The following is a 27,845-nucleotide window of genomic DNA, read 5'->3' as shown; positions in this document are numbered from 1 at the left end:
GACCAAAGTAAATTGAATATTAATCTTCAATGTAGCAAATAGCTCCATCTGGGAAGGGGAAGGAACAGCACATTTGAAAAATCAAGTCACTCAATGCTTTGTACTATTTAAAACAAATTAAGAACTTGGAGTTGAACAAAAATATTTCAGTTATATCAAAGTAACATTTTACTTTTTTTTGTTTGTTTGATGAAGGAATGGATCAACTCCAGATGACTTCTCTAATTCTTTCCTAGTTCAACCACCAAGTTTAAGTGTCAAATGTTTGCATGGCAGTGGCTTTTACAGAAGTTTGCTTCTCTTGGTCACAAATCCTCCTTTCCCACCCTCCTTACCTAGGTGACTGTTCTTACTATTAGGTTTCTCATTTATAAACTATCACTCATTACCTTTCTTTCCTCATTGAAAAAGCTTTTATAATTTACAGTAAGATAAATACTGATGAAACATCCTTTCAGTGTCACCAAAAGAGCACCCACATCCCAAGTTCCATTTCAGCTTAACAAGATTAAATCACATAACAGAGATGCCACAAAGCCACAAGCAGAGATGCTCATGTTCATCTCTCCAGTATGTTTTTCCCCATAGGAACTGACATAGATACCACCTAAGTTTGGGCTCAGTGATGACTTTTAGCTAACAGCCCTGACAGGGGACAGTCCCCTGAGGCTCTAGTGTGTGCATAAGGAGCTCAGTTTTAAAGCTAAAATGGAAAAATTAATTTGATTCTCCCCATTCACTGTAATATCTGGTTGCTCTCTATAGTGCACCTGTTTCAGCCTGCACCAGTGGTCCTCAGAACTACTAAAGAAAAACAGCTGTCAGGTTTCAATCTGCCATTGCTCCAGGTGGTACGTTTTAGATGTCTCCCGAGGAGGACTTAAAAAACCAGAAAGGTGGAAATCCTTGAAAGAAAACAAGATGAAACTGAATAGGAATCTTAGAAGCGAGGATGACTATGCATCTTTTTGTATTTTAGGACGAAATCTCTGCCAGGCACCCAGATTGGAGGAGCAGAGGTCTTAAAATAAGATGAAACAACCATGTGCTAAAGGTGAATGTGTGGCTTGGGTGAAAGTCAGAAAGAGATGAGGAGACCTGGATTTCTGCCTCAAAAAGGCTTTCCAGACCCAAATCACAGGCAGGAAAAAAGCTGCTTGTTATGCACAGTCTGACATCAGGTTTGCTGGGATCCCTGAGAGAAAAGTCTCCGCTTGGTCATCATCACCTATAAACCATGGAGCGATCCAGGCAAATGCTCTTTGGCAGAGGGCAATGAGATTTCACACTGACAGTCCCAATATAAAGGACCATGGTTTGTGACCCCTTGTACTTAATTAAACAGCATACATGTCCTACCTGCCCTACTGTTCCTCCTAGCAGACTTGTTCCACAGCTTTCCCAGTTTATTGCCTGTCTTTGAAGAAGGCAGACCTCTGGGGGACTGTATCAAGAGCAAATCATAATCAGTCTTCATAAAAAATAACAATAACAAAGTAAAAAATAAGACTGTCCACCAGAGCTGTCAGCTCTATGGTTACCTCTATTAGTTGCACCATGCAGATCTTCCTCTCTCACTGTTTCTCTCTCCTTATCTTTGAAAGCAAGCCAAAAAAATGAGGAGTTGTCAAAGAGGAGGAAGGATAAACTGAAGCTCAGAAAAAATACGCAATGAATCTGAAATTTGAAGAACAGCATTTCTTTTTCTTTATTTTTTTTCCCCCAATAGTATTGTTCCAAGCAGCATGGGCTGGTAAAAGTCTAATCACTTTCCATCTGGCTCATCAACCACACTAGGGAACTGCCCCCTTGCACAACAGAATGAGCCTCAAATCGGCTCCCACCAACAATAAAAGGCAGCAGAGAAGGACAGTCCCTTCAGAGGAGTGTTTAATAAATCTTGTCTAGACAGGGAACACAAGAGAAATGGAAAATATTTCTTGGAAGACCATAGCCATTCAGTCCCATCCCACTTACATTATTGATACACACTTGCTGGAAATGGTACTTTGATTTGAATTTTCATATTTTGATCCTTGTTATTCAGCGTCATCTGAAATTAGGCATTACACTTTAAACATTTTAAACCAAGCAAAGGTGGTAGTTGAAGTTGATGGGAATTGCACGCTGGCACTATTCCTCCTGTGTGTGCTTGCCTGGTTGCAAAAATGCCAGAGACACTGTTGCTATTCCTCTATTTTCAGCAGTTGCTGACATTTTACCATAATTTATACTCATTTTCTCCTCCTCCTCTTAACACCACCACCACCATCACTACTATTATTCCAATAATAAACCAACAACACTCATGTCCGCAAGACCTTTCAGCAGAGGACTGTTTCTGCCAGCAAAGGGTGCCTAAGCTCGGCGCAAATGGATGGCTTGAGGAGCAAAATCCACCCAGCTGCTCACCACCTCACGCTCAGTGCTACATTGCCCTTTGATTTCTTTAGTTAGAGGTTTTTATGTCAGTAGCCTGTCCTTTCCAATAGAAGGGCCCAACTGCCAACTACCAAAAAAAATCCCATTCCAGTCTGTATTGGTGTATTTTTTGATGGCTTCCTCCTCCACTTTTATCTGTCAGAAGTGCTAAAGACTCCCACAAGTTATAAAGTGTTTCTGACATTCATGGCTTTTAGATCCGCATTTCAAAGAACCACTGAAGGTTATGTTGATTAAGCCCAAAGAAGCATTTCTAGAAAGCTGTAGCTTTTTTTTTTTTTTTTTTTTAAAAAAAAAGGTGTTTTGCTGTCACAGTGATCAGCCAAAACTGTTACTGAACCAGAGCATATGGGAGCTGAAAGCCATCAGAGAAACGTGTGATGTTCCAGGCTGCTAAGATTTGCTCTCTCCAGCAGAGATCAGAGGCAGCAGGAAAGCAGAAGAAGCATTTAGCTCAATTAAAAAATGAACAAATGAAAACAAAGCTTTGTATTGAGCGAGATGATGGCTGATTACCCGCCAGTTAAGCGAAGGCTAAGAAAAATCATTGCCTCTTAAAAGTGCTAGCAGACAAGAGCCCTTTTTGTTTTTTGAGAGCCCCAGAAGGGCACTCTGAGATGTCTCTGGAGAATGGAGCTGAAGAAATTTACTTAAGGAAACAAGAGGAGTCTATACTGGGAGCTTTCCTTAAACCCAGGCTGAAGGCCTCCTTATTTTGCTTCTGAGAAGTCCCTACTAACCAGACACAGTGAGATTAATCCTTTTGGCAAATGAACATCAGACACCGTCTGCAGCAAATCTGATAAATATTTGCATCCACTATAAATTCATGGCATGATGCAGCATTAAAATTTCATGGGAGAAAAAAAAATAATTAAAAATTGCTCAAGGAGCTGTCAGGTTTGGGCTCCTTGCTGTTGCAGGGATAGAGGCAGCAGATATTGTAAAACTGTCAGTCGCTTCATCTAACAAAATGTTGACCCTTACTAGACATAAAAGGATATCTAATTTCCCTTCTGAGGTTAGAGGTAAAATCCAACACCTTAGGTACTGCTGCTCAGCAAGGGCCTTAATGAACAACTAAAACTTTAAAAAGAACAAAATCAAAAACCAAGACTATGTCTCACAATCTCAAGGCATGTTTAGAGAAAGCTAACCTTTAATGGAGCTGGGGTGCAGAAATACAATTAAACTCATTTCTTTTTAAACTGAATTTTCAGTGTTTGAATGCTATTCAAAGTCATTTACCCTGGTTGTGGACTTCGCTGACTCTGATGTGTTTGTGCAAATGCACACAGATTACCCTATTTGAAATGGTTTCCATTCAGTGCTGATCTTTTCGCGTTCATATCATCAGGGCATGGAGCTGAGGACATAAAAATCCTGGAAACAGCTGCCCTGAACCTCTCAGCCATAGCGCTGTAAGAAACCACCCTTACGACATTCCACTCTCCCACCGCTCTGCCTAAGGAGAGACAGGAAGCTTCTTAACACCAGTTGCTATCAAAGCCATGTGAAAAATTCTTCTTCAGAAAATAAATACACCTGTGGGTAGTTTACCCCTCCCTGGTGCACAAAAGTCTGTAGGCACCAGGAACAGACCTGTATCGGGATCTCTACTGTGCAAATCAGATATCTTACACTGCTCAAGGACAAGAAATCATATCAAAAACATCAAACCAGGTGCAAACCAGATGGACAAAGGGGGATTTTTCTTCTTGTGAACCATTCCCTCTCCATTCAGCCCTTGAGGCACAAGTACCTGCACTGCATGACCCAGTACAGCTGCCCCAATGGGAGATCTCGCAGGCCAGCTCCCCCGCACACCTCTCTCTCCCCAGCAGCACCCCTGGGTCTCCTCACATACTGTTTTCCCAAGCAGCACGTTTCTAATGGAAACTGGAAAAAAAATAAAGGTGGTGGGCAAAAGCGTGCAGAGCCGAGTGCACAGAAAAGCACCTGCTCACACCAGGAACCACATGCTTTAAAATACCACATTCTGAAAACAATATTGAGCTAAATTACATAAACACAGCACTTCCCATCAACACTGAATAAGCATTCCGCTCCATCTTGGGAATACCAGAGAATACAACAAGTGGTTGAGTGCTTATGGCACAAAGTACTGGGGAACTATCAAATGATAACTGGCATCGCTGCAATCGCTGCAAAGGGGAAAATCATATTTATTTACCCTTTCTGGTAAACTTCACCAACACATTTTAGTCAAACACCAGGATTAACAAGTCAAAGTAAAAAATTTGCTCTTTGAACACTTCCAGACAGGTCTATTTAGTTCTACACTGCTCAGCCACACATCCACCGACACAAGCAGAATTGATCCCAAAGCAGGTAACGGCAGGACTGCTGTGAAATATGCAAACATATTGATGCTGGTATAGACTTAAATGTGCTGGACTTACTCTGCCCAAGGAAATGCTTGCTTGCCTACTAGGAACACCTGTGGTGATGCCATTTCATGATTTTGAGCCTGCTGTTTTATCAGCGTTGTCTAGGTGTGTGCCGCCTGAGCATGCATCAGATGGATTTGCAAGGTGAGGGATCTTTATGGCAAATGAAGGAAAATTTCACAACTTCAATGGCCAGTAATGGAGAAATTTTTGATATAAAGACCAGAATAACATCAAGGAAAAGATCATGTGAAAGCACTTGCTTTGCAATGAGACCAGGTTCCCTTGCACTCAATACACAATGCTTCCCAACAGGCTCTAACCATACGTATTTGATTTTACATTTGATCAGTTTGAGTGATTTTGGTGTCACCCAACCAGGGACAGTTATAGGCAGAGTGAGAAATAATTGCCCTTTTAACCGCACTTTTTTCTTATATATGCATTGTTCTGCTAAAACAATTCATTGTATCCTAATGAAATGAGCACGACTCGCTCCAGGAATGAATGAATACTCACTTCCCAGTGATGGGTATTTATGTGCAGGGATGGAGGGTCTGTAATGGAAGATATATCGTTAGTGCCTGAACCCATTTTATCTTCATTTCACATTATACAAGTGAACTCAGTGTTGTTTTGGGGGGAATAATTGATCTATAGCTGAAACAAATCAGCTTCACAGCTAAGTGAGGAGATGAAGTAGTGGATAATCTGTAGCTTAAAACCAGCTGTTCTGCTGAGATCAAATGATTGCTTTGGCACTGAAATGATTAGCTGACAAGGGAGCATGTTTCTGCATCCGTCGTCATTACTGGGCACCACTGCTGTAACCTCCGGTCGTGCTGATGCCAGGCACTGGAGCTAATTGACAGCATGGCTGGGATCAGCTTGCCGTTTCCTAAATTGATGGACCTCATCTGGCCTCAATTACAAGTATCAGCACTTTCAGGAAACAAATAGGCAGAGGAGGCGGGGAAGGAGGATACCCAGCCACTGGTCAGATAACTGTGACAGCACCCAATGCCAGTAAAACGTTTTAGGTTTAAGCTGGACAACTGTCTCTGCTCTCTAAAGTAGTTTTAACAGGGCATAAATATTTGCAAATATTTTCCTCTTATTTGTCTCTGCTTGCATATCTCTATCAATTATTGGGAAATGAAATTCACCCCATCTTTTTCTGCAGTGCCCTCCCATTGGGATTCCCACAATGTCTGGTTTTAATATATTTCCCCATTTTAGGCAAGGTAAGGTGAGGCACCACCTGTTCATGAGCACATCCCATGATGGGACAGAAATGCAGGGAGGACAGAGGTTTGCAGTTGCCTTTTCCTTTTCCTTAATCATCTTCTGTGCTTTCAACTATACGAGCCTTTTCCAAAAAAAAACAAAGATAACTGAAGTCACACCACCGATGAAACATAAATATGTTCACATAACTGGCTACCACAACAGCATTGAGCTCACCAGCTCGGAGAGTGGGAGGGTAACTCATTCCTTTTTAGTTCCTTCTACCTAAAAATGATATTTTGAAAATGATGGGTAATCTAGAAGACCTATTAGGTCAGGACTTCCTCACCCATATCAAAGCAGGACAGCTTCTTACAACAGATATATTTTCTTCTGGTTGATCACCCAGAAGGTTTGAAAGGAATCCAGTAATGTTTTCTGCTTCCTGAAGAAATTGCCCCATGCTTTTGTGGAGACATCCGTTAATTCCCTGATATTCATTACAGATTTTCCTTCTTATGCCTTCACTCTGCAGCTTACTTTCGAAAGATAAACCATCATTAACTGTTCCTTGGGTACATATTACACAGGGTCGTTGCTTTTGATTTACAGCAGCAATACGGTGTGTTATCACCACCCTTTTCACTCCTTCCTGCCCTTTGGCCCTTTCTGGAGGAGAAGTGAATGAGGATGGAGCTGGGGGTTTTCTTCAGAAACTCCCTTTCAAATTCAAGGCAGGAGAGGTGCTTCTAATGATGAACCAGCAATGCTGGTTTGAAAAGGATTTAAAGCAACAATGTCCCGTATCTTAATCTTCCCTGTTTGAAGTCAGCAATGTACCTGCAGGCTGCCATGGTGTCAGTTGGTGTCCTTGTAGGTAGTTTGCAGCTTGTTCCTGCAGCAAGATGCAGATACTTCCACCATCACTATGATTAGCCATAATTATTAAACAATTATAATGTTTTACAGCTTCTTTGCTGGCACTTCAGTATTCAAATCAATCACAAATCAGCAGAAATCAGAATGAGTGGCAACATCAGGCTCTGGCCACAATTTAAGCTCTTGGCTATGTCCCTTCGATCCTATTCAAGCTGAAAACCATTTAGTGTGAGGCTCTTATCTCCACCTTAGCCTCATTAAAGCATGATTGTTCTCTTAAAGCATGAGCATAAACTCTCTTACAAAATGTAATTTTGATATAATTTCTCTCTCCAGTGAGTAACATTACGCTGTGGCTATTATTTTTCCTCCACAAAACAACACAGGTTTCTCAAAATCAGCACTATTTCTACTTCGCCTTTTGACATTTTCAAGTTTTTATGTTCACACAGCACCTCAAAGCACTTCCTTCTTCCTCTCTGGTAGGACTAATGACCATCAAAGGGAGAAAAGAAACACTACGTGCTATTCAATGCAGCACACATGCTACTTCAAACATGAGTACTAGAAGTCAATGAGACCAGTTGTGCTTAACCATCTGCAGAAGTACTGCCTTGAACTATGTCCTCGCTGCTTTAACCTAAACCTCCCAGTTCTACTTTCCTGTAATGATGGTTGACATTGGATACATTCCACCCGAGAAGTCAGTGGTACATTCACACCCCAAGCACTCAGAGCCAGCTTGCCCTGTACAGGAACACAAACTGCATATGGTTAACAGAGATATCCCTGGTCAGTTTGGGCAAACACCCCTTACCCCAGAAAGACTCATCCACTATCACCCCATGGCTCCAGTCTCCCTGGGTCCTCAGCCCCATGCACCCCTGTGGGGATGTCCAGCTTTCACTAGGTCACGTCCCTGTGAAGGCTCCCTTGACATGCTATTTTTGAGGCCGACATTCCAGAGGGCTAACTTCTCCCTTCACCCTGGCCTTCCTGAGCACCTGTGTAGGATGACTGTGCAACACACAGGGGGCCATAATTAGATGGCCCAGTGCTAGAATCAGGGCTGGGGTGGGAGTGCTGCTGAATGCTGCAATCTGCACAATTTGTGCTGACATTTCTGAACTATAAAAGCCCTCCGGCAGGTATCTACAAAGGAAACCTTTAAAATTGATCTGGTTTAGCACAAAAACTGTTGGCTAAACCTCCATCCGTTCCTCTGCTCCTCCACCCCTTGACACAGCTTACAGCAAAAGACTTTGCTTTCCCTTTCATACAGCTTTTAACAGCAATTCAAAACCATTGATCCAGGACTCTGAGTCGGTGTATTACAATGCAAGATTATGCAGTTCCCTGATAGTTGGTTTGTTTAATTTTCCATACTAAAATGGGATTGGAGGGAGGACTAGAGGGAAAATTGGCAAAGTATTGCTTAAAAGCTCAGGAAAACAGAAAAATGTCACTCAAAGGAAAGTACAAAATACTTCCATTTGGCACAGGCTGCTATATCACAATTAGATATGTATCTATATATCTATCTATACCTCACCTGTGCCTCCCAACTTCAATCTCTGTTCCATGGAAAGATGTAAGACAGCAGGTGGACAAAAAGAAGAATAAATAAGACTTAACAACATCTGAGGAAGGCCTGTCAGTGAACAGCATGAAACGGTGGAGTTTAAGCCATCTTCTAGTTAGGGTTTTGAATAGTCTTGAAACCTCATTACACTCACCCTTTACATCAAATAACCTTTTTCTCTATGGTTGGAAGAAAACTACTCATTTACTTTACGACCTAATAAATCCATTTATAATGTAAAAGTGTTTGCAGCTAGGGTTGGTTTGTTGTTTTTTTCTATTGGTTAGTTTAACTTTACTCTATTGTTTGATGTAGTCCAGCTTCAATTAGGCCAGCATTTCCAATCACATCAGCTGGAGAGAGGTTTACATTTACAAGAGTAAGATCATTAACAGCATAAGGTGGTTGAAAGGGAGGGCATAATTGGTTTCACTCGCCTACAGGGAAGAGCAGCTTCTAAGAGAAACAACATCTAATTAAGAAGGTTTGCACTGTTTTATTTTTAATGTCCTCCCTTCCACTACCTGCTTTTTTATAGTACCCATCAGAGCAGCTTCTGGGTTCTAGCTTAGCCACATATTTTGCAGACATACTAGAGCTGACAGTGTCAGACAGTGTCTGACAGACAGAAAGAATAGTCTGATGAGACGCTAAACAATAGAAAAAGAAATAAATGAATACTCTGTATTCATTTTAAGAAAAACAAAAAAAATCAAAACCCCAAACCCACAAGTCTAGACAGAGCCATGAATCTCGGACAGTTAATTTTTTATTCATATTAAGAATTCAACTTTTGATCTGTATTTTTGTCAGTGGCTGAGATTCAGGGTGCCAGGAGCAATTGGAAAGCACAACTAGTTTGTCAAACACTTGTCTGTACATACACAAGTGAAGGCAAATCATACACTGGACAAGTAAGGTGACAGTGCTGGCCCAGGAGCTACCCTGGACTGACATGGGGCAGTGCAGGTAAGGAGGTTTGCCTGCACCAAACAGAACCCCTTGTAGATATTTCTCGAGGAGTAATGAAGGGAAGGGCTGGAGTCAGCATGTACCCCTAAATACAGCCCCATATAGCAAGTTGTTAGAAGAGGAGCACAACATTTGTGTTAGAAAGGAAGAAGAGGAAGAGAAAGGTCTTCTAAGCTGTTGCTGATGCTACATGACCAAAATGCAAGAACGCATCTATTTCGCAGACTGATCAACATTTTAAGTAAAGAGCTCCCAGAGCTGTCCATGACATTCCAGGAGTGATGACAGACTTTGACAGCTCCTCCAAATGCTTTCTCCTACCATTAACATCCTCCACATGCTACTCAGCCTGAACTGCCACCAGCTGTTACCCATCCACCACATAACCTCTGCCAAACCTGGAAAGCACTCTACTGTGAGCAGTGAACCCCATGTCCTAGGCATATTTTTTATGCTGGGGGTAATCCCACTTTGTAATCTCATGGGAATGGGGCTGGGAAAAGGGTGATAATACTGCACTGCAAACATCACTTGCAGCTGTGACTGACACCATGTCACAAGTGGCAGTGATCTCATGCCATGACTCCTACACCCACCTAGGCTTGCAGGAACCCCTGCAGCACCCAAAAGTTGCCAGAGGGGCTCATGAAGGATCAGCAAGAAGGATAGATCTCATCTCACATCACAAGGAGGAGGGGTGCCACCCCAGATCACCTCCTCAGTGCTCTGCTCTGCCCAACAAAGGGCTGCTTTCCTCCTGACATGAAAATGAGATAGCAAGTGAGAAGGACATTACCCATCCCGAGAATGTGTGTGATTCTGGGTTACTCTGAATAATTTAAATCAAGCTTCTTTTATCTCTCTCCTGCTCCAGAGCTGCCACTGCTGCCATGCACATGAATCAGACAGCCTTCCTGGGCATCTGGAGGTGGAGTGCCTCCTGAACAATGGAACCTGAAAGGAAAATGCTAAGAGACAGTTTAAAGAGACTCCTTAATCATTGTGGACTTCAAGTCATTACCTCTCATCTCCATGTGCAGATATGACTGAAAGATGCTCCTCCTAGCTGAAGGGGACACAGGGAGAGGCTGTGGGATGTCTGAGGAAGCTCTTGGTTGCTATCAAGATAATGATGGGGGAGAATGAAGCCCCAGGCTGGAGTCCATCCTCTAAAGAGCCCTGGTAGGAGCCTCTCCAAACTACCCCTACATGAGTGTGTGTGTGTTTGAGTGAAGGGCCTGTTGACACCATCTGCTAGCCACATCAAACAGATGACAGCGTGTGATCAATCACAGGGATGTGGACACAAGGAAATGTAGCTGCTTGTGCCTCCAATTGCTTTGGCAGCACTCCCAAGGGCTAGCCCTGCAGCAGATGGGATGTGAGAAGCAGCATGGTAACATCCCCAGCAGGCCCAGACTTCTTTGGAATAAGGGCATGATCTGCAGCCTTCCTCCATTACAACCTCAAAAAACCCCAAAGAAAAAGTACTTCCTTGAGGGGTCACACAGCACTTAGCATACACAGAGGCAAAAGGCAGCTTCCCAGACTATCCCTGCACCAAAGCACTTGCCTGCATTTCTGCAGCACACAGCTCTCCTAAACACAAGTGGTTTCTTCAAACTGTATCTTCCATTCAAAGCCACCAAAAAGCATTGTTGGGTTTTTTTAGAAAAAACGAAAACAAACAAACAAAAATTAATGGAAAAAAATAATGGAGCAATAGCTCCCTTGTTTTGCAGAAGCTAAATATTTAATTCAAGCAGAAAAGTATCAGTTTGCAGTCTTTAAGTTTCTCTCATCGGAAAGCAAAGCACAAACTCCATTGCAGAACTGATCTGGGCTGTGTGCTGGTATTGCATTGCTGGCAGGGAAAGGATGAGAGGGGAAAGAGAGATTGTGCAAGTGAGTTTTTAGTTTAGGAGAGGAGGTGGTTGTTGTGTACGGAAAAGAGTGTCCCAGCCCACTTCTGCCTGTTGCAATGCCCTGGACAGTTATAAAAATAAAAAGAATAGGGCTGGGAGGAGTACAAAACACAAGTCAAAAACTGGCTATGAGGAGCTAGCAGAAGCATTAGCTGCTTGGAGAGATGAAGCTCCTGGATTTATAAAGAATGTCAAAAAAAAGCACTGTGGAAACTGGACAGAAATAGCTGTGTGGCAAGCAAGACCACCACAGCAGGCAAGGAAGAGGTGGGAGGTGGAGAGAGGGCTCGGGGTCACCCCACGCTGCTCTGCAGCTCCAGCCAGGTCTGGTGGGAGGGAGCAGCAGCATTGTAGGAGCAGAGCAGCGGTGACACCCTTGGGATTACTTGTGTCCCCCAGAGGGCAAGTGTGGCCAGGGTGAAACCTGGGCAGAAGGCAGGGAGGGAGGCAGGTGAGGGGCTGGCGGTCACACAGGCAGTTTTTTGCAAGGGCTCTGCAGAGGCATGAATCAAGCAGTACCACAAATGTGCTGAAAACAGACAGGCTGTTGAAAAGGTGGTTTTGAGCGTCTAAGGAAGGGAGGCACAGAGGCTGCTACAGACAGTCTGAGGAGCTACCAGGACATAGCTGCAAAGACAGATGCCTGACTTGGACAGACAGGAAAGCAGACACTGCATGCTGTTTTATCAGCCTATCACAAATCAGGAAAGCAATGGAAGCACAAAAATAAACTCACATCTCTAAGGACATTTATGCCTGAAAACACTGAATGCCTTTTGCCTACCAGCTGGGACGATCTGGGAGCAGTGAGGTTGTGATGGAGCTGGGTGAGAATATGTTAGGGCCTACGTGGTATGTGGTATTTGTCTTCAATAGCAGGCACCAGGCACCAACCAGACAGGCACTGGCCCTTACATCAAGGGATGGGGGCAATGTGAACACCAAGTATTGTTAACAGTACCTAAAACTCACCAGCTACTCCCTGCAGCTGCAGCATGGGCTTTGCATTTCAATGCCTACTTCTGAACACAGGACAGTTGTGGAAAACCCCATAAACCCAGGCTGCTCCTCACCTTGGCAATTGGTAACTCCCTGGCCATTCTGAGACCACTTTAAAGCGCTGGGATCATTTTAAGCCACTGCTTCTGCTAAAGCAATGGAAAGGGGCAGAAAAAAACTGTCTCTCCCAGAGGACAGCTGGATCACATATGCTTTTTGCAGGTAGCCCATGCTCCCACTCCACCCTTGGAATCTCGGATCCAACTCGCTCTACACACAGCTCGGGTTCATCCACCACAGTTGGCGGCAGATCATGGCTGGCACAAAACACTTTGTCAAGGCTTGCAGCAAGGCCTGGTACGCCACTGGCCGCTTGTAACCCCCTGGCATAGCAGCTGCCTTTATTGCTGAAGATGCCCTCCTCAGCCAGGTTTACGCAGCACCTTGGAGATGCCCTCTTTCCACCCGCCTTTGCATGGCAGGCTCAGTCCTGCATTTCACACTGCTGCTTGCAGAACATTCAGCACTTTAGGCTTCATTTTCTAATGGGTAAGGTCCTGAGGGCAAGGGGGATGGGGACAGTGGGACATGAACAACAATTTCAATAAATACATAGAAATATTTGATTTCCAGGGCAGTAATTACCTGGAGGTTGCTTTGCCTCTTGCCAGCCAAGGACAAAACATGCTGGTGAGGCTCTCCTGATGCAGCTCACTGTGGGAAAAATGCTACAGGACAGCTTTGCCCAGCAACCTCCCCATGTCCCCAAATCCCTGTGCTGATACAGGGCTGGACTGCAATGCTTTCCAAACACTGCTGGGGGAAAACCCTCTACACATAGGCACAGCCACACTGTAGCTTCTCTTTCTGGGACACTCCTGACAGGCACAATTCCACATCATTTTCCTTCTTTTCTGCTGAGCTTGGACCTTGTTGAAGCCTGTCAGCTGGGAATTAAGATACCACTCTTCTGCTGAAGAGGATGTAGGGCTGAGCTGCCAGGCCTTCAGGAGCCACACGTATCATCACAGTGATCTGCCAAGCAAACTGGACAAGGCAATACTCTCCTGTCTCTCTGCTTCCTTTCCTGACGTGTTTAGACTGTAGGCTCCCTCTGTGCCCACATCCCCCCTGAGATCCACCACTGCAGCTTTCAGATGGGTCTGCTTTGACCTGTTTTGTTACAAAGGATCAAAAAGCTTTTTAAAAAATATCAGATTACTTGTTTTTTTTAAACAAAAGTAGCTCGAAACGCCTAGGGGGCCAGTCCTCTCCCCTTGGAGGAGTCTGTCTGACCCAGTCTTCATTCAAATCTACAACACAACCAGAAATAAACATATATAAAACCCAAAGCCTCAAGTTCCATCCACCACAGAGAACAAACATGACTGTAAGGAAAGCACTAAGTAGGGGCTGGTGCAGTTTTTCACACACCACACAGTCACGTATGCTGAGAAAGGAAAGATGGTCTATACGTCTTTGCTGTAACTGCTACTGCTGTAAAGCTGCCCACCACAAAGCGCCCAGCCTGTTAGATGGCAGGCAGATAGCTGCCAACACAGCTGTGGCTCAAGGTGCTACGCAGGCCCACAGAGGTAAACGAAAAAAGAATTTTAAAAGTAGCAGTAGATCATTCTCAAAGGCTGATGATTACAGTTAGAAATAAGTTTAGCGATTTGGGAGAGTCATTGCAGGGAATAGCAAAGAACTTTGGTCATGTCCTCAAAAATAAATAATCTGGGTTGGTTAAATAAAATCCAGGCATAAGTGATTGTGAATTGCTAAAAGCCTGAGGATTAGTCAAAGATAACTCTTGTTTACCAAATGTGTTTAACAGCACAAGAGTGCTTGCAGAAGATTGCTTTGTGGTATACTAATTGTGTATTTTATTTTGAAAATTGAATACAAAGATGCTATTAAGAAATAAGAACTGTCCACAATACAAACTGTCAGCTTTGTCAAGCGAAACTAAAATAAGTTCCCGCTTCTGAAACCAAGCAGTCATTTGCAATACGAACCAACACATGATCTGAGCTTTTCTTGAGGGTTATTTTTTTTCTGAAATCCAAAGCAGGCAAATAAATCTCAGCTCTAGCCCTGACAATACTCAAGACATCCACCAGCTTAGCCAGCTTATCTAGTTTCTTGGAGCATGTCCGAGTGCAAAAGCCTGGCCTGTGCAATTAGTTGAAGGATGCCAGTGAGTTGGGAAGCAGTGGGAGATGGAGCCCAATCTCTTCCCACTGTCACTGTCAACATGCTGAGTGAGCCTGGACACGTGACAGGGACAAGAGGACTCTCAGGGCCTGTCTTGCACCCAATTATTTGTCCTGCCCAGTTCAATCACGATCTTGGAAACAGTAAGTGCCTTTCCCCACTGCAATGTCTACACCAGTGAAGAGCCTGCCTTGGCCATGATGAGGAGGTGCTGCTCCAGCAGCAGTGTGCTGCATTTCACTGCCAAAGTTTGTGGTGCTGGGGCAGTTGCGTCGAGTAGCAGGAACAGGGCTGATGAAGGTGGAGGGGGACACATGCAGAGCATAGCTTCATATTACAATTGCTCACCCTTGTTTTGGTCACCCACAGGCAAGCAATACCAAGATTATAACACAACTAGAAGCAAAAATAAACCACATAAAACAAAACCAGAAGATTTGTACTCCTGTTCTCCACACAAGAAGGATAAAAAAAATTATTGGTATAGGCAATCTCTTCTTACATAAATGAAACTCCTCATGATCTCAAAGCCTTGTACTTGATTGCAAGCCTGGAAGTTTAAGCAGCTGAGCACGTGATTCAGGTGATAGGCAGCCCTTTTTAGTTTTAATCTTCAGATATTCAGAGAGCTAACTCATAGACATAAAGCAAATCTACCTAGGGAATAAATGTCTAAATAAATCTGAGAGATGGGATGCTGATCTTTTAATGTTCCTCTACAAGGTAAATAAAATTATGAGTTTTTTCACTTCAATTCATGTATGTATTCATTTATTACTGCATGATAAAAACTCTCAGCGTGCCTAGATTGCTAAGTCTTCCTTCTGTCCCGGAGTAAGAGGCTGCCCAGACAATCTGGACACTAATGAGAAGGCAGGTGGACACACACAGCCATAGTACTCATCAGCTGGATGTACAGATAACCCAGAGGTGCGTTAGCTGCCTACCTGAAGTCCATTTGGTATGCCAGGAGGGCAATTATTGCAATAGATATTATGGAAAATTGGAGCGGGCTGGAGGAGCATCATCTTGCATGATGAGTTCGCCAATTTTAAGTCCAAGTGAGAAAAATAGCCTTTCTTTTAGTTATCTCCCATCTGCCACCTTCATTTGGACACCAAAACCATTTTAAAAATGATAACACAAGTAATACTGGCTAACTAATGAATGTTGAATTATCGGCACAGACACGTCAACGTTTATTTATTTGCCTCCCCAAGAACATGTTCTCCTCAGTTTGGTTTTCTATTTTAATGATTACAATTTATCATATTAAGTAGACTTCTAGTTTGCTGGCTTTTGTTTCAAGTTCTGCTTTTTGCTATGCATCTTTGAGAGGGCAGTCTGAGGTAACAGAAGTAATAAAACTAATACAAAAGTGATAGCAACGATCACCAAAAAGCACAAGTGACCAAACCACCTTCACTTACCATACAGGCTCCTTCTTTCTTTCTCTCATTTGCTGATTTTAGTGCCCTCTTCCCACCAATACTTTGCTCTACTTATGGCAGCTTTCCACAAGGACCGTTAATTCCTGAATTCCTTTCCCTACCTACCAGCAGGAAGTGTAAGAAGGAAGGAGAGTCAAAGTGAGAGAACAGTCTGTTAAGAATCTGAGCCATGCACGATGGCTCAGTGAAGGGTTTCAGGAGGCATGTGGAACTCTGGCGATGCCTGAATCAGCACAGGGATCCTGCCCGTGCAGGAGGTATCTGCCGCCTGGCTAACATGTCAGGAAATGTTAGTCCAGCTGTACCAAGGCTATACATTTCACCACCTGCCACAACTGTGAAATGTATAGATAGCATTTACTTCCTAGGCATTGGTCACTCAAATTAAGAGGCAACCTGTTAGTCTGAGTGCAATTAGCACCACAAACTTTGCTCCAGACGTCTCTGAATTTTGCTTTCAGATCTTTTAGCAGCCTGGTGTATTCTGACTAAATATAGGCCAATGGATAGAGTGGAAATCCTGTGAAATCCCCAACAATTTTAATGTGAAGCAAAGCTAAACATGCTGTAGGAGAATCTGCTTTGCCTTTGTTAGAGCTCATAATGGAAAGTTCACATTTTTACAAACTGAAATTGAGCACTCGGTTCACCCGAGACCCAGTAAACCCAACGCCAGAGTGTAACACAACCTGCTGGGGCTGACTCCTGCCGCCCTCTTCCTGCTGCCGGATTTGAACTTCACTGCTCCCGCTACGTGCTTTTCATGAAGATGCCAGTTACATACAGACACGCATCTTGAAACATGACATTAGCATTTTGCAGAGTATATGCGAACAATGTCATATATGAACAGTGTAGACCCTAATCTGTGTCATGGCTTGACTTCTCTTGGAAAGAAGGATCAGTGCAGCCTGCAGCCACACTCCCATGTGTTATCTCTTGTGGTCCCCACACCCACACACCAGTTTCTTCTATGTTGCATCCATATTGTCTGCAGCATCCTTAGATTCCCACCTGAGCACAGTAGATCACTCCCTCACTGGGATACTTCTTCAAACATCATTAGTTTTGGAACACCAAATAATGGTGGGCTTAAATTCTTTTAATCTGTCATTCACCTTTCCCTCCTTGTAGTAGCTAGCACATTAACAGGGAACATACATACCACACTGAAATGTTCCTCCACAAACCCAAAAGCAAAGCACTCACTCAAAATCTGATGTAAGGAGGACTGAGGGTGCACACATCCCAGGCTCTAGGGCAGCAGGACAGCTTTCATCTATCACAGACTTCCCCTGAACGCTGGAGATTCAATTAGGCTCATAACTCCAGGCTCACACATGAAGAGGGTTTTATGTTCATTCAGCAGTTACCCTTTTTTTTCCTTAAGTGCTCCATAAACATTGCCCAGAGTTCTTCCCTTCCTTAGTCTATCCATCAGTTCATATATAGCATTTTATTAGTATTAGCTTCTCCAAGCCTCCATTGCTAATCTGCATGACTCTCTGACCTTCCTAAACCCTGCCCTACCTGCTCCATACCTGCTGGCAACACACAGTGACATACCTGCAAGGTGTCCTCCTACTGTGTAGTGACATGGCTTTCTCCCCTGAGAAAATCTAAATCTAAACAACACGCACTCGGAGCATCTTTCACAGCAATGACATTGCTCTTGTTCTCTACACATCAGTGATATTTTATTATCCTCTTACATTGAAGCAGAGCTGGTGGGAAAGAGACCTGCCCTTCTCCAGCCCAGCACCTGTAGCTGTTCTGCTAAACACACAGAAGATGGTGGGAAGGTAAAGAAGAGATTGCTTACCCGCAGGAAGGAGAGGTCTCGGTTGTGCTCAATGCTGGTGATTTCCAGGTTGCCCATAACTACCTCGCAGTTCTCATAGTACTTGCGCAGGGCTCGATACTGCTGCTCCAGGTCAGAGAGGGAACTCAGCTTGTTCTCGGTGCCGGCACACACTGCAGGAAAGCGCAGGACAAACAATCAGGAGGGGCACAGGAGCAGAGAAGGAAATAGAGTTTGTATACAGAGATACAGGTAATTGTAACAAAAAAAGCTGATTTAGTCACAGAATTGGGTCCTGCAAAGAAAACAACAACTGAAAACCAAACAACCCAGCACAAGTTATTGGAATGTCAGCAGTAGAGATAGAAAGGTACAAACACAGTTCACAATCATCTCAGCACTTTAAACACATCTCACCAAGTGGGACCAAGTGCTGGTATTTACCATCAAATGCAAAAAGGCTGAAAATGCAGAAACACAGGAAAACCACAAAAGCTGTTGACCCCATCTTCTAAAGGGGCTTCTAATGGGTCTCAGCAAAGCCTCTACAAGTTCTGCTAATGAGAGAATTGGACCCTGAATAAAACTGTGTCAGTCACAGACTAAAGGACGTAAGGCAGGATAGACCTGTTCATTCAAGCTGACCTGGTTAATCCAATGTTCTCCTTGTTCAGCTGATGTTCAGAACGATCCATTAGACAAGCCTGAGCAATCTGATTAGAAGGCTTATACCCAACATTGCTTTCCCATCACTTTCCTAAAGATGCCGGCTCTTCCGAGTTTTATGCAATTAAATAGGGGAAAGACAATAGCAAAAAGCACATCATTTTTCCACAAGTCACCAGATTGAATGTTACAGTGGCATTGTATCAGATGAGTCAGGAAACACCATCCTACTACATTTACTTTTCAAAAGATGCCCTTTAATAGTATGCTACTCTGTTTTAAATGTTGAAGCCTGGTTCAAAGCTACTGCAGAGTCACAGTTGAGCTCAGTCTATTACCTTGCCATGCATCAAGCAATGACAAAAATGAAGGCAGGAAAGGGGCAGCATTTTACAACAGCAGTTTTTCATGCAGCTCTCAGCCTGCCAGGACAGCAACGCTACTTAAATGGCCAAATATAGGGCTAGGCTGTTTTTTTAATTTTTTGCATGCCTACACACACTTTTTCTCTTTACCAACAGCTTGTAGATTGTCCTTATCTGAGAGCAAATTAATCTGAATATATCCAAACTTTTGAAATGGGCATTATATTATGCAAAACAAGTGCCAGACGCGAGTAACACTTCTGGAGCCTTTCCCACTCCTAGATCAGATCAATACAAACAAAGCCTCCACAACTAAGGCCATAATCAGTAAAATTGGATAAAATATGTTCTTTGGAACAATGTAGGTCCTTTTTTAGAAATATCAAAAGTAATTAGGTTTTTGAGTATTATAGTCTCTTTACTTACTACATTCCCTCTCCCCCTTCTTTTTTTTAGAAATAAAAATGGGAACAACTCTTATCTCTGTGCTCTGCTGCAGTCTCTCTGCTGTAGAGCAAACTGCTCTTGAGCCAGGGTAACTCAAGCCTCAAGAAGCCTTTTGGTGAAGGGCTTCAGGAGGCAGCCAGAAACCCACAAACTGCTCACAAGTTTTCTCCCAAGGAAACTCCCAATGCCCTAAAAATGGCAGCAGAAATCTGCTACGCTTGAACCCTAACTCCTAACTGGGAAGGAATAGCAGTGGCTGGTTTCATAGCAAGCCATTTCTGGGATGAAGGTTTTATCAGATAATTTTGGGGTTTTGTGCTTCTAATGGCTAAAGAGCATGGAGCAAGGCTGAACAGTCACTACACAGGACTGCTTTTACAAATACACACTTTGCCGTGTTACCAAAGGGATTTTTTTTTCTTTCTATGACCTAGTAGGAGTAAAGTTTTAAAAGTTCTCACTAACTTTAAAAACTTGAAATATTTTACAGATATCCATTACACCGTGTTGCAGAAAAGAAAAATTGTCTGCTTTGTTGAGGTTTTAAAACAAAATCTATCACCTCCTTTCAAGGCTTAATTTAAAGTGTGAACGTTCCAATTTTGAAATTTTTCTCATAAAACATAGCTAAACAAGATTTTATTGATAATATTTTCAATAGCCATTTTTGGTGACTCCCAAAATAGAAAGACATAGTCTCACCAGGATTCAACATAGCTCTGCTGAACTGGAGACACCTGGAAGGATTAACCACTGCTGCTAGGGGATTTCACATCTTTCTTTTTGTAATACAAAACTCTGTCTTAGCTCATACTTAATGTTTTATTCAGAACAACTTCAAGATCTGCCTTACAACCACCTCTACCCTTCAGTGAGATACACATCTGCCCCTACCAGAAGACTTCAAAAATATTTGATGCTGATAAAAAAAATCTGTTTGCTTACCTTTTCCTTAAAAGCAGCAGCATCTGTAACAGTAAGATTGACCATGTTTCCAGCCAAATAAGTATTATTCTGTCTTAAAGTTCTCAAGGACTAATAAATAATCTCTGTTCCATTTCACAATCAGTGCTAAGGATCAAAAAAGCTCGGAAAACAATTCCAGCAGCTCAGCTAATAAGGCTATATACCGTGGTACTAGTATTTCATGTTGCACACCCATTAAATGTTTCCCGAAAGCTAATTTAGCCATTTGTTGATGTAAGGAGGCAGAACACCTGGAGCCTGCACTTGCAGAGGATTCAACAGGGTCCAGATGTAAGCTAGGGCTGCACGTTTCTTTAAGTAAGATTAATTTTGAATAATCAAACCATTGCAATAACTACTCTCTGCTTTTGATATCGCTATGCAAACAGAATCTTTTGGATGAATAAAACCTTAAAAGAAAATTTAGAAGAATTCATGTTGATCCTTTAAATTTATCTCACAGTAAGTCTAAGCATTTAATTTCTGTCCTCAAAAAGAAATCCCCTCTAGTTCTCTGCTACACACAACATCTCTTTGTTCCAGCTCACACCTGGATCTCTGCTGCCTGCTTGGAATGTGCCAAAAGGTCTATGCAACCTGGCTTCTCCCAGCCTGCTCTGCCACAAAATTTGGGAAACCATGGAAAGTCACTGCTCAGGGTCCATCCTCCTAACCAGTGCATGGACTTTTTGCAGCTCTGTATTGTCCTGACAAGTCATCTTCCCTCAATGACAACAAAATTGGATACAGATCAACTCACATGAAATCACATATTGCAAGTGAGTCTATCCTAAAACAATCAGGGGATGCAGCAGTGAAGATTTTTTGCCATCAGTACCCAACCATCAGTGTAGCTGATGCAGAAACGGTACTTGGAGCAGGAGACAGCCCCAACTCACAGAACAAGTTCAAGTCCCAAAGCAAATGTGAATAGAACCATGGATCATTAATAATCCATTATTATAACAAGACATTAATCTATCTGCACCTCAGCTTTACAGTACCGGTTTTGAAAATATACATTTGATGCACCTAATAGTTATGTCAGATTCAAAACACAAGAGAAAACTATGAAAATATTTAAGAAAAGCAGATCAGATCAATTATTATTAGCAGGAGGATAGAGATGGACAGTAGTCCCATCTTTCACAGAAGAGTCCTTTAAAATAGAGAGATTAGATATGCTGGTGGAGTTTTAAGGCAAAGTACAACTAACAGAGCAAAAAGCCATTCCTGCCATGAGGGAGAAGTGCTGCTGTCATGTACAATTACAGTGGTGCTCCTGCTTGCCCACACATGGCAGGGAGCTGAATCTGGGAGGGACAGAGGCCAGAAAGCAGGCTGTGAATGGGCAGTTAACAGTAAGCTTCACCCTGCCATTTTCAGCCACGGGAGGCAATTCCCAGCACCTTCAGGGTAAAAATAATTTTTCTGAGTCAGATTTGCCAAAATGGTTAAGAAGCACTAAGGAAATTGCACATGAGGTAGGAACTGAGCAGGAGTCACACAGGATCCCCAGTCCCTCTACCCCTGAGCTTGATACAGAGCATGAAACATATCTCCCTCACACTTCTGCACATTACTTGGAACAGCAACAGACATCTATGTGTTGTAGCAGTTCTTTAAGTGCCAAAATAATACATGTTTTCAGAATTGCTCCAGTCGTGTATAGGTATAAACATGAGCACAATAAAATGTATTTCCTTGTCATGCCATGCAAACTCACCATAATCTATATTTCATAAACTCTCTTCAAAGCACTTTGTCGTATATTGTTAGACACATTATTTTATATAGTCCCAGAAATCAATGAGCAGCAAGAAAATATTGCACGTTAAACACAGTCCCTGCAGCAGCCCCTCTCCTGGTTAATAAAAAGTACTAATTCCCTTGCTTCTAACTGAGGTCAAAAAAGTATCAGCTTAAGATGTGCCTCCAGTCTGCAGCTCCTCTCCCTGTTCAGCATCTCCAAGCACGTATAATCCTGACATATTCAGGAGGTCTTACAGAGGTGTTTCCATGCACACCCAGGAAAATCTGATGTCCTCTTAAGTTGTCCATGACAGAAACCCCAGAAAGCTGTTGACTGACAGCCTGTACCAGATTGCCAGCATATCATGCAGCTCTGAAACTCATCTCTCCATCAACACACACATGGCCATTCACCCTCTTTCCATATTCTGACACCAAATCTCACAGAGCGTGTATGTGTACATTCCCAGATATACCCATCACCAATGTTATCCCAATGCTGAAGGATGTGCACCTTCCCATCTGGAAAATCCCAAACTGCTGGTGACAGCGACTGCTCAAGGCTGCCGGGCTATGGCCACATCCACCTTGTCTACATCTCAAATGTGGGTGGTTTTGGGTGGGTGCTGGGGCAGAGTGCTGCTTGGACATCACAAAAGTGAATTTTGGGCATTACTTACACATTTACATTTCACATCCAATTGTTTACTTATTACCAGCTACCTAAAGTGACAGAGAAGAGCTGCAGCTCCTAATGGCCCCAATTACAGCAGTAATAATCATCTGTATTGAATTGAATTTATGTTTTTCATCAATATTCATGCACATGACTTGGAAATTAATTTCCCATCGACATTTTTTTTAATAACAAAGCCAAATCATTTGGATGTTCACCCGAAGGCAGCCAATAATGGAGACATTTAAAAATGTCCTTTAGTTTCTGCTTTTTAGGTCGTTATTTTGCTCTGCTCTACTGATGATAAATCTATATGTTAAATTAAGAAATCACATTTGACTCCATCTAGTTCTGTCTCTTGTAATACTAATGGATTTTATAATCCTCCCAGTTCAACAGATGAACTAACTTTTGGAAGGAGGTCAACTGTTTCATTTTTTACTCAACTCCTCTCCGGATATGCCTATATTTGGAGTTATTTGGGAAGAGTGAACCTCATCCCCACACAAAATACTAGCATCTTACTCCTGTCCCAAAGTACAAGCAGACAAACAGTGATGAGGCATCCTTGTTGCCAACTCTGAGGGAGTTCTCGAGCATCTAGATATTTTCTTCTGAATCATAAACATTTACCATCATCTCTTTGGCAAGGATGTGGGAGAGTGGTGTGTTTGCCCTGCGTCAGCCTCCACCTGAACGCAGCCCAACCTCTCTTCATTGATTGGTTTTTCAAGTGCTCCAAAAACACAAGAGAAGGCTTAAACCCTCCGATTCACCAGTTTCAGGAACATGTTTATCAAAAGAGAATCACACATTCCTTTTTGTCCCAGACAGGATGAGCCCAGCAAGAGTCAGTATCTCTTTGTAATTCACTCTTTTCCCATACTTCGCATATTTTTACTTAATTAGTTGTGTTTGTACAGACAGTACCATCATCAGGCTTTCCTGAAAGGCAGCTAATGTAACTGTTTATTAATAATTGCAAACAGTAATTTGTTAAGACACTCCTCCCCTCCAGATAGGGGGAAATACTCCAGTCCCTTAAGGAACACCTAATTACAAGCAACACCACATCAGTCCCCATTCATTTAATTACGGTCTATGCTCTCAGCCACAGCCTGGGCACCCCGTCATGTATGCACACAGCAGAAGGGGTAAACACACATTTAATCTTTTCATTATAATTTTACTGCTCTCCTTGAATGAGCTGCAAAAGCCCTGAATTTTCTTGCAATTAGACACGTCCTAATGAAAGGAGGCAATGCCTGCACTCAGTCTTGCATATGTCTCCTGGGAGAAGGAAAAATAGTCCTTGAGGTCACCAGCCTTTTCCCATAAACCCAGTGGTTTTGGAGAGTGTTTTAAATTAGAAGCTAGCTTTCCCTAGGTAAGAGACTGTAATGAAGGAGCACGCAATTTTCTCTGTACTCCTAATTAAAAGCTCAGCTGGCACAAGTGTTTTCCTTCTGTGAGGTTTGCTCTATACTAGAAGATTATCATCCCATTTGAATCCAGTTGCTTGCAATCAACCTGACTGCCATGAACTCCTGGACGGCTGCACAGCCATGAGCAGAGAAGCTCAGCATTGCCATCCAGCTGCTGTTCAGTCCATCGAGATGTCAGCAGGATGAGGTGACGTGTACAGACTGGCCCGTGGCAGCTGTGAGCCACACCAGCATGGCTTTAACCCCTTCTACCTGCATGCAAATGGCCCAGAAATGCAAGCCTGGGAGTGCTATGATTTATTTTCACTTCAAGTTAAGGTCTCCATAAGTGCTAAATAAAGCCAAATAAGAAAATTAACTATCATTTCCATCCAGATTTTAATCTGCTATGCCGGAAGGACTCTCTGAAACACTTCCAGAGTCCTTCTCTTTGCATGGAAAAGACATTGATATCACTAAGGACCAAAAGCATTACTTCCTTGAAAATTGCTCATGAAACTTACAAATTCTGTTTCATATGCCATTGTAAAAGCTTCTTAGCACTTCCAGAAAAGTCACAGGGATGTGTGCTACCAGAGTCTCACCTCCAGTACAGGCTGATCAGATGCCACCTTCAAAGGGAAGCTATTTCCCAATTTTATGAACAGGAACGCAATTAAGCGCAGAAAAGACTGACAGTGATTGTAACTTCATCAAGAAGACTTAGCTATGTGTGATAACACTTTCCTGAGCTGATGGCATCCTCTCCCTGCACCAAGCTCTCAAAAATCTGTTTGGTGGATGCTATACAGCATATTTTAACCAATGTAGCATTTCTGTTCATAACAACCAAAAAATGGCATCAAAACATTGACTAGATTTATACTGCAACATCTCAGAGATAATTGCCTGCGCCAACCATGTCAAATCATTGTCATCTGCTTGCTTTATACCAGTATTTCCAGCATTGCTTCTCTTTCAATTTCATCACATATATTATTATACTGCAATGGACAAAATAGGAAAAATGGTCTGCAGGATCTATATCACACAGCTAGCACTAAGAAAGAAGCAAAAATTAATACAAGAAGCTTTATCAATGGTTCTTCTCCCCCAGGCCTTTGTACCAAGTTACTTTCTCTGCATACTTGTCCTTCTTTTTGTCTCCCTACTCTTCACAGACACAAACATATACACATTTTCTTTCCTCATTTTGTTCTATTTTGAGGGTAAATAGTTGCTTCTTAACTATAATGTAGGTACTGGACTTGACAAGCAATTAAAGCAAACAATTTCCACTCATCTAACTTTGCCAAATTAGTCATCTGCCATCTGCTCTATCATCTGGCTCTCCTTGAGGTCTTGCTGTGAATTTGGAAGTGCTCACTCCGACAAGGAGGGATCAGATAAGCCTTCAAGCTGGTGGGGAACCTGAGGGATGCAGGTGACAGAGGTGATACATGGCACTGTGCTGCTCACCACTACCCCCATCAGGCCAGCTCCAAAGAGGTAATACAACACACCATGTTCTTGGGCAGCTTAACACAGAGGTACATGCCAAGCTGAAGGCCTAGGAGTTTCCAAATATTGCTCTGCCTACTTTCTGACCCTCACCCTTCCCAAGCCCTACTCCAGCATAGCAGCAACGGCTCACGCAACCTATTTCCCTCCATCTTGGCCACACAGTGTATCCTGGCTCTCTAACAGGGCAAAGTGGAGGAACCACTAAGGTCTCAACAATAGGAAGCATTTAGGTTGCTTTTTCAATGCCAGAGGAAGGAGTGGGAGGAAGATGACAAACCACAAGCCCCAGGGAGAGGCATGCATGTGACTGGGAGGAGCAAAGGGGAGCCAGGCACTTAGGCTGGGTTTTTGTACATATGCCTTCAACACAAATCAATTTAGTGAAGGATACCAATAACATCTGCTGCGATGTTGGCCCAAAACAATTTTCCAGCTCACAAACCACGCTGCTTTGTTGGACATGAAGGGCTCCTTCTTCCCTTTAGTGCTCTCTAGGGGCCCAACGGTGTTCAGCCTGCACAGGGCATTGCTGGGGTGCTGTGGCAGTGGCTGCCTTCCCATACAGCTCCTGCCACTCCACTGGGCCTCACACAGCTCCACAACAGCCGGGGGCCTTTGCCTGTCTGCTTGCCTGCCTTTTTTTTTTCCTTCCCCAAAGGGCCCCTGGATACCGCAGGCATTCACTCAACTTAAATGCATTTTAATTAACACTGTACAAACACACCAAGTTTGTGTGTGCACAAGGGAGCACATTCATTCAGCTTCTGCCTGATTCTCAGCCCCAGAAATCCAGCGGGAGCTCTGGCAGCCGCTGCGATGGGATCAGGATTGCAGTCCTTGCTGCCTGCAAGATGTTTAAAATACAGTTGGCAAAATGCACACAAGCCCTCAGATCCTACTTACTAGTATTTAGGCACTATTTATGTAAAAGATACAGCTCAGGTAGGGTAGATGGGACAGGTGCTTTTATATATGCTAATGTAACTGCAGGTAATTAGTCACCACTAAAGCACACAGCAACTGCTGAGTGGTTACAGGGAAAGCACCAGCCACTCATGGTATACAAAAAGGTATTTCCCCAAAATCTCCCAAAGAATTTTTACTCACGTTACATTAGTAATTATCACATAACACAAACATAACCTAATGATTAAAGCAACTATGACATTTAAATGCATAAAGAAACGTTTCTTCGGAGAGAACAACCTCCCTGAATTCTGGCAATCCTGCAAGACAAAACTGTTGAGGGGCTTAAAGAAAAAGCCCCTTCAAAAACTTTTGGGAAATAAAGAAAACCAGCATCTCACAGGGAGCACCTGGGATGGCTATGCCAGGGACGTGGGTGTCCCCATCAACCACGCAAGAGCAAACCTAGCATTTTGGAGCTATTTTGCCCAAGTGCTTCAAGGTGATAGTGCAATGCAGGAAAATGTGATTAAAGAAACTACCCTATTTTAGCCAATATATATAGGTCTATTAAGTTGAAACTGCATGCAGTTTATTTTTCATTGATGAAAATAACAGGCTCTCAAACAACACGATAACCTTGTCAAGCAGACAGGAGAATTTGGCATGTGAGACAGCTAAAGTAGTAATTATTTAAACCTGGAAGCACTGCAGATGAGGGGAATGGCACTGCAGTTGCAGGGAGAGGCAGGGGCTGTGCTGAGGCTGGCCCGTCCTGCAGGAGGATGCTGCACTTCGTATGGAGCCAAAGCATGCTGGGCCTAGGAACAGGGGCCACGTCCTAGGGTCTGTGGTGGTCAAACAGGTTAATGTAATCAAGTCAAAGAATTAATCTAAAGTGTTTTCTTACACAAATGTTCCTTAAACTGATGGGTTTGTTCCTCTAATAGCGCATGGCTAAATGAAGTAGGAAAACCAGGCAGTCATTAAAACAGGTGATTTCAGATATCAGTTTATAGGCAGGAAAAACACATTCTCAATTACTAAAGTCTATGCAAGAACTTTTTTTACTTCTATACATTATGTATAAGAACACACAGCCTAGTCTTAAACTAGTATCTTCTGCCATAGATGATCCCTCATCTGTTGTAGTCCATTTATGTTTCACACAGCTTCATACAAGTTGCTGAGTATGTACAGCATTGCCACTCTG

At 43.0% G+C, this 27,845-nt stretch overlaps 1 protein-coding gene across 1 annotated transcript in view; it reads right to left on the bottom strand.

The window, feature by feature from the left end:
• Nucleotides 1–25,875, bottom strand: part of ERBB4 (erb-b2 receptor tyrosine kinase 4) — a 422,209-nt gene extending 396,334 nt beyond the window's left edge. Inside the window, exons 1-3 of the mRNA XM_062001955.1 lie at nucleotides 25,857–25,875; nucleotides 24,309–24,356; nucleotides 17,928–18,079 (exon numbers count right to left, since the gene is read on the bottom strand). Of these exons, the coding sequence (XP_061857939.1) occupies nucleotides 17,928–18,079; nucleotides 24,309–24,356; nucleotides 25,857–25,875 (219 nt within the window). The remainder of the gene's footprint in view (nucleotides 1–17,927; nucleotides 18,080–24,308; nucleotides 24,357–25,856) is intronic.
• Between the last annotated feature and the right edge of the window lie 1,970 nt (nucleotides 25,876–27,845).

The sequence above is a fragment of the Colius striatus genome, chromosome 9, assembly GCF_028858725.1.
Source record: "Colius striatus isolate bColStr4 chromosome 9, bColStr4.1.hap1, whole genome shotgun sequence".
Taxonomy (NCBI): Eukaryota; Metazoa; Chordata; class Aves; order Coliiformes; family Coliidae; genus Colius; species Colius striatus.
This window is presented reverse-complemented; position numbering and strand designations above follow the sequence as displayed.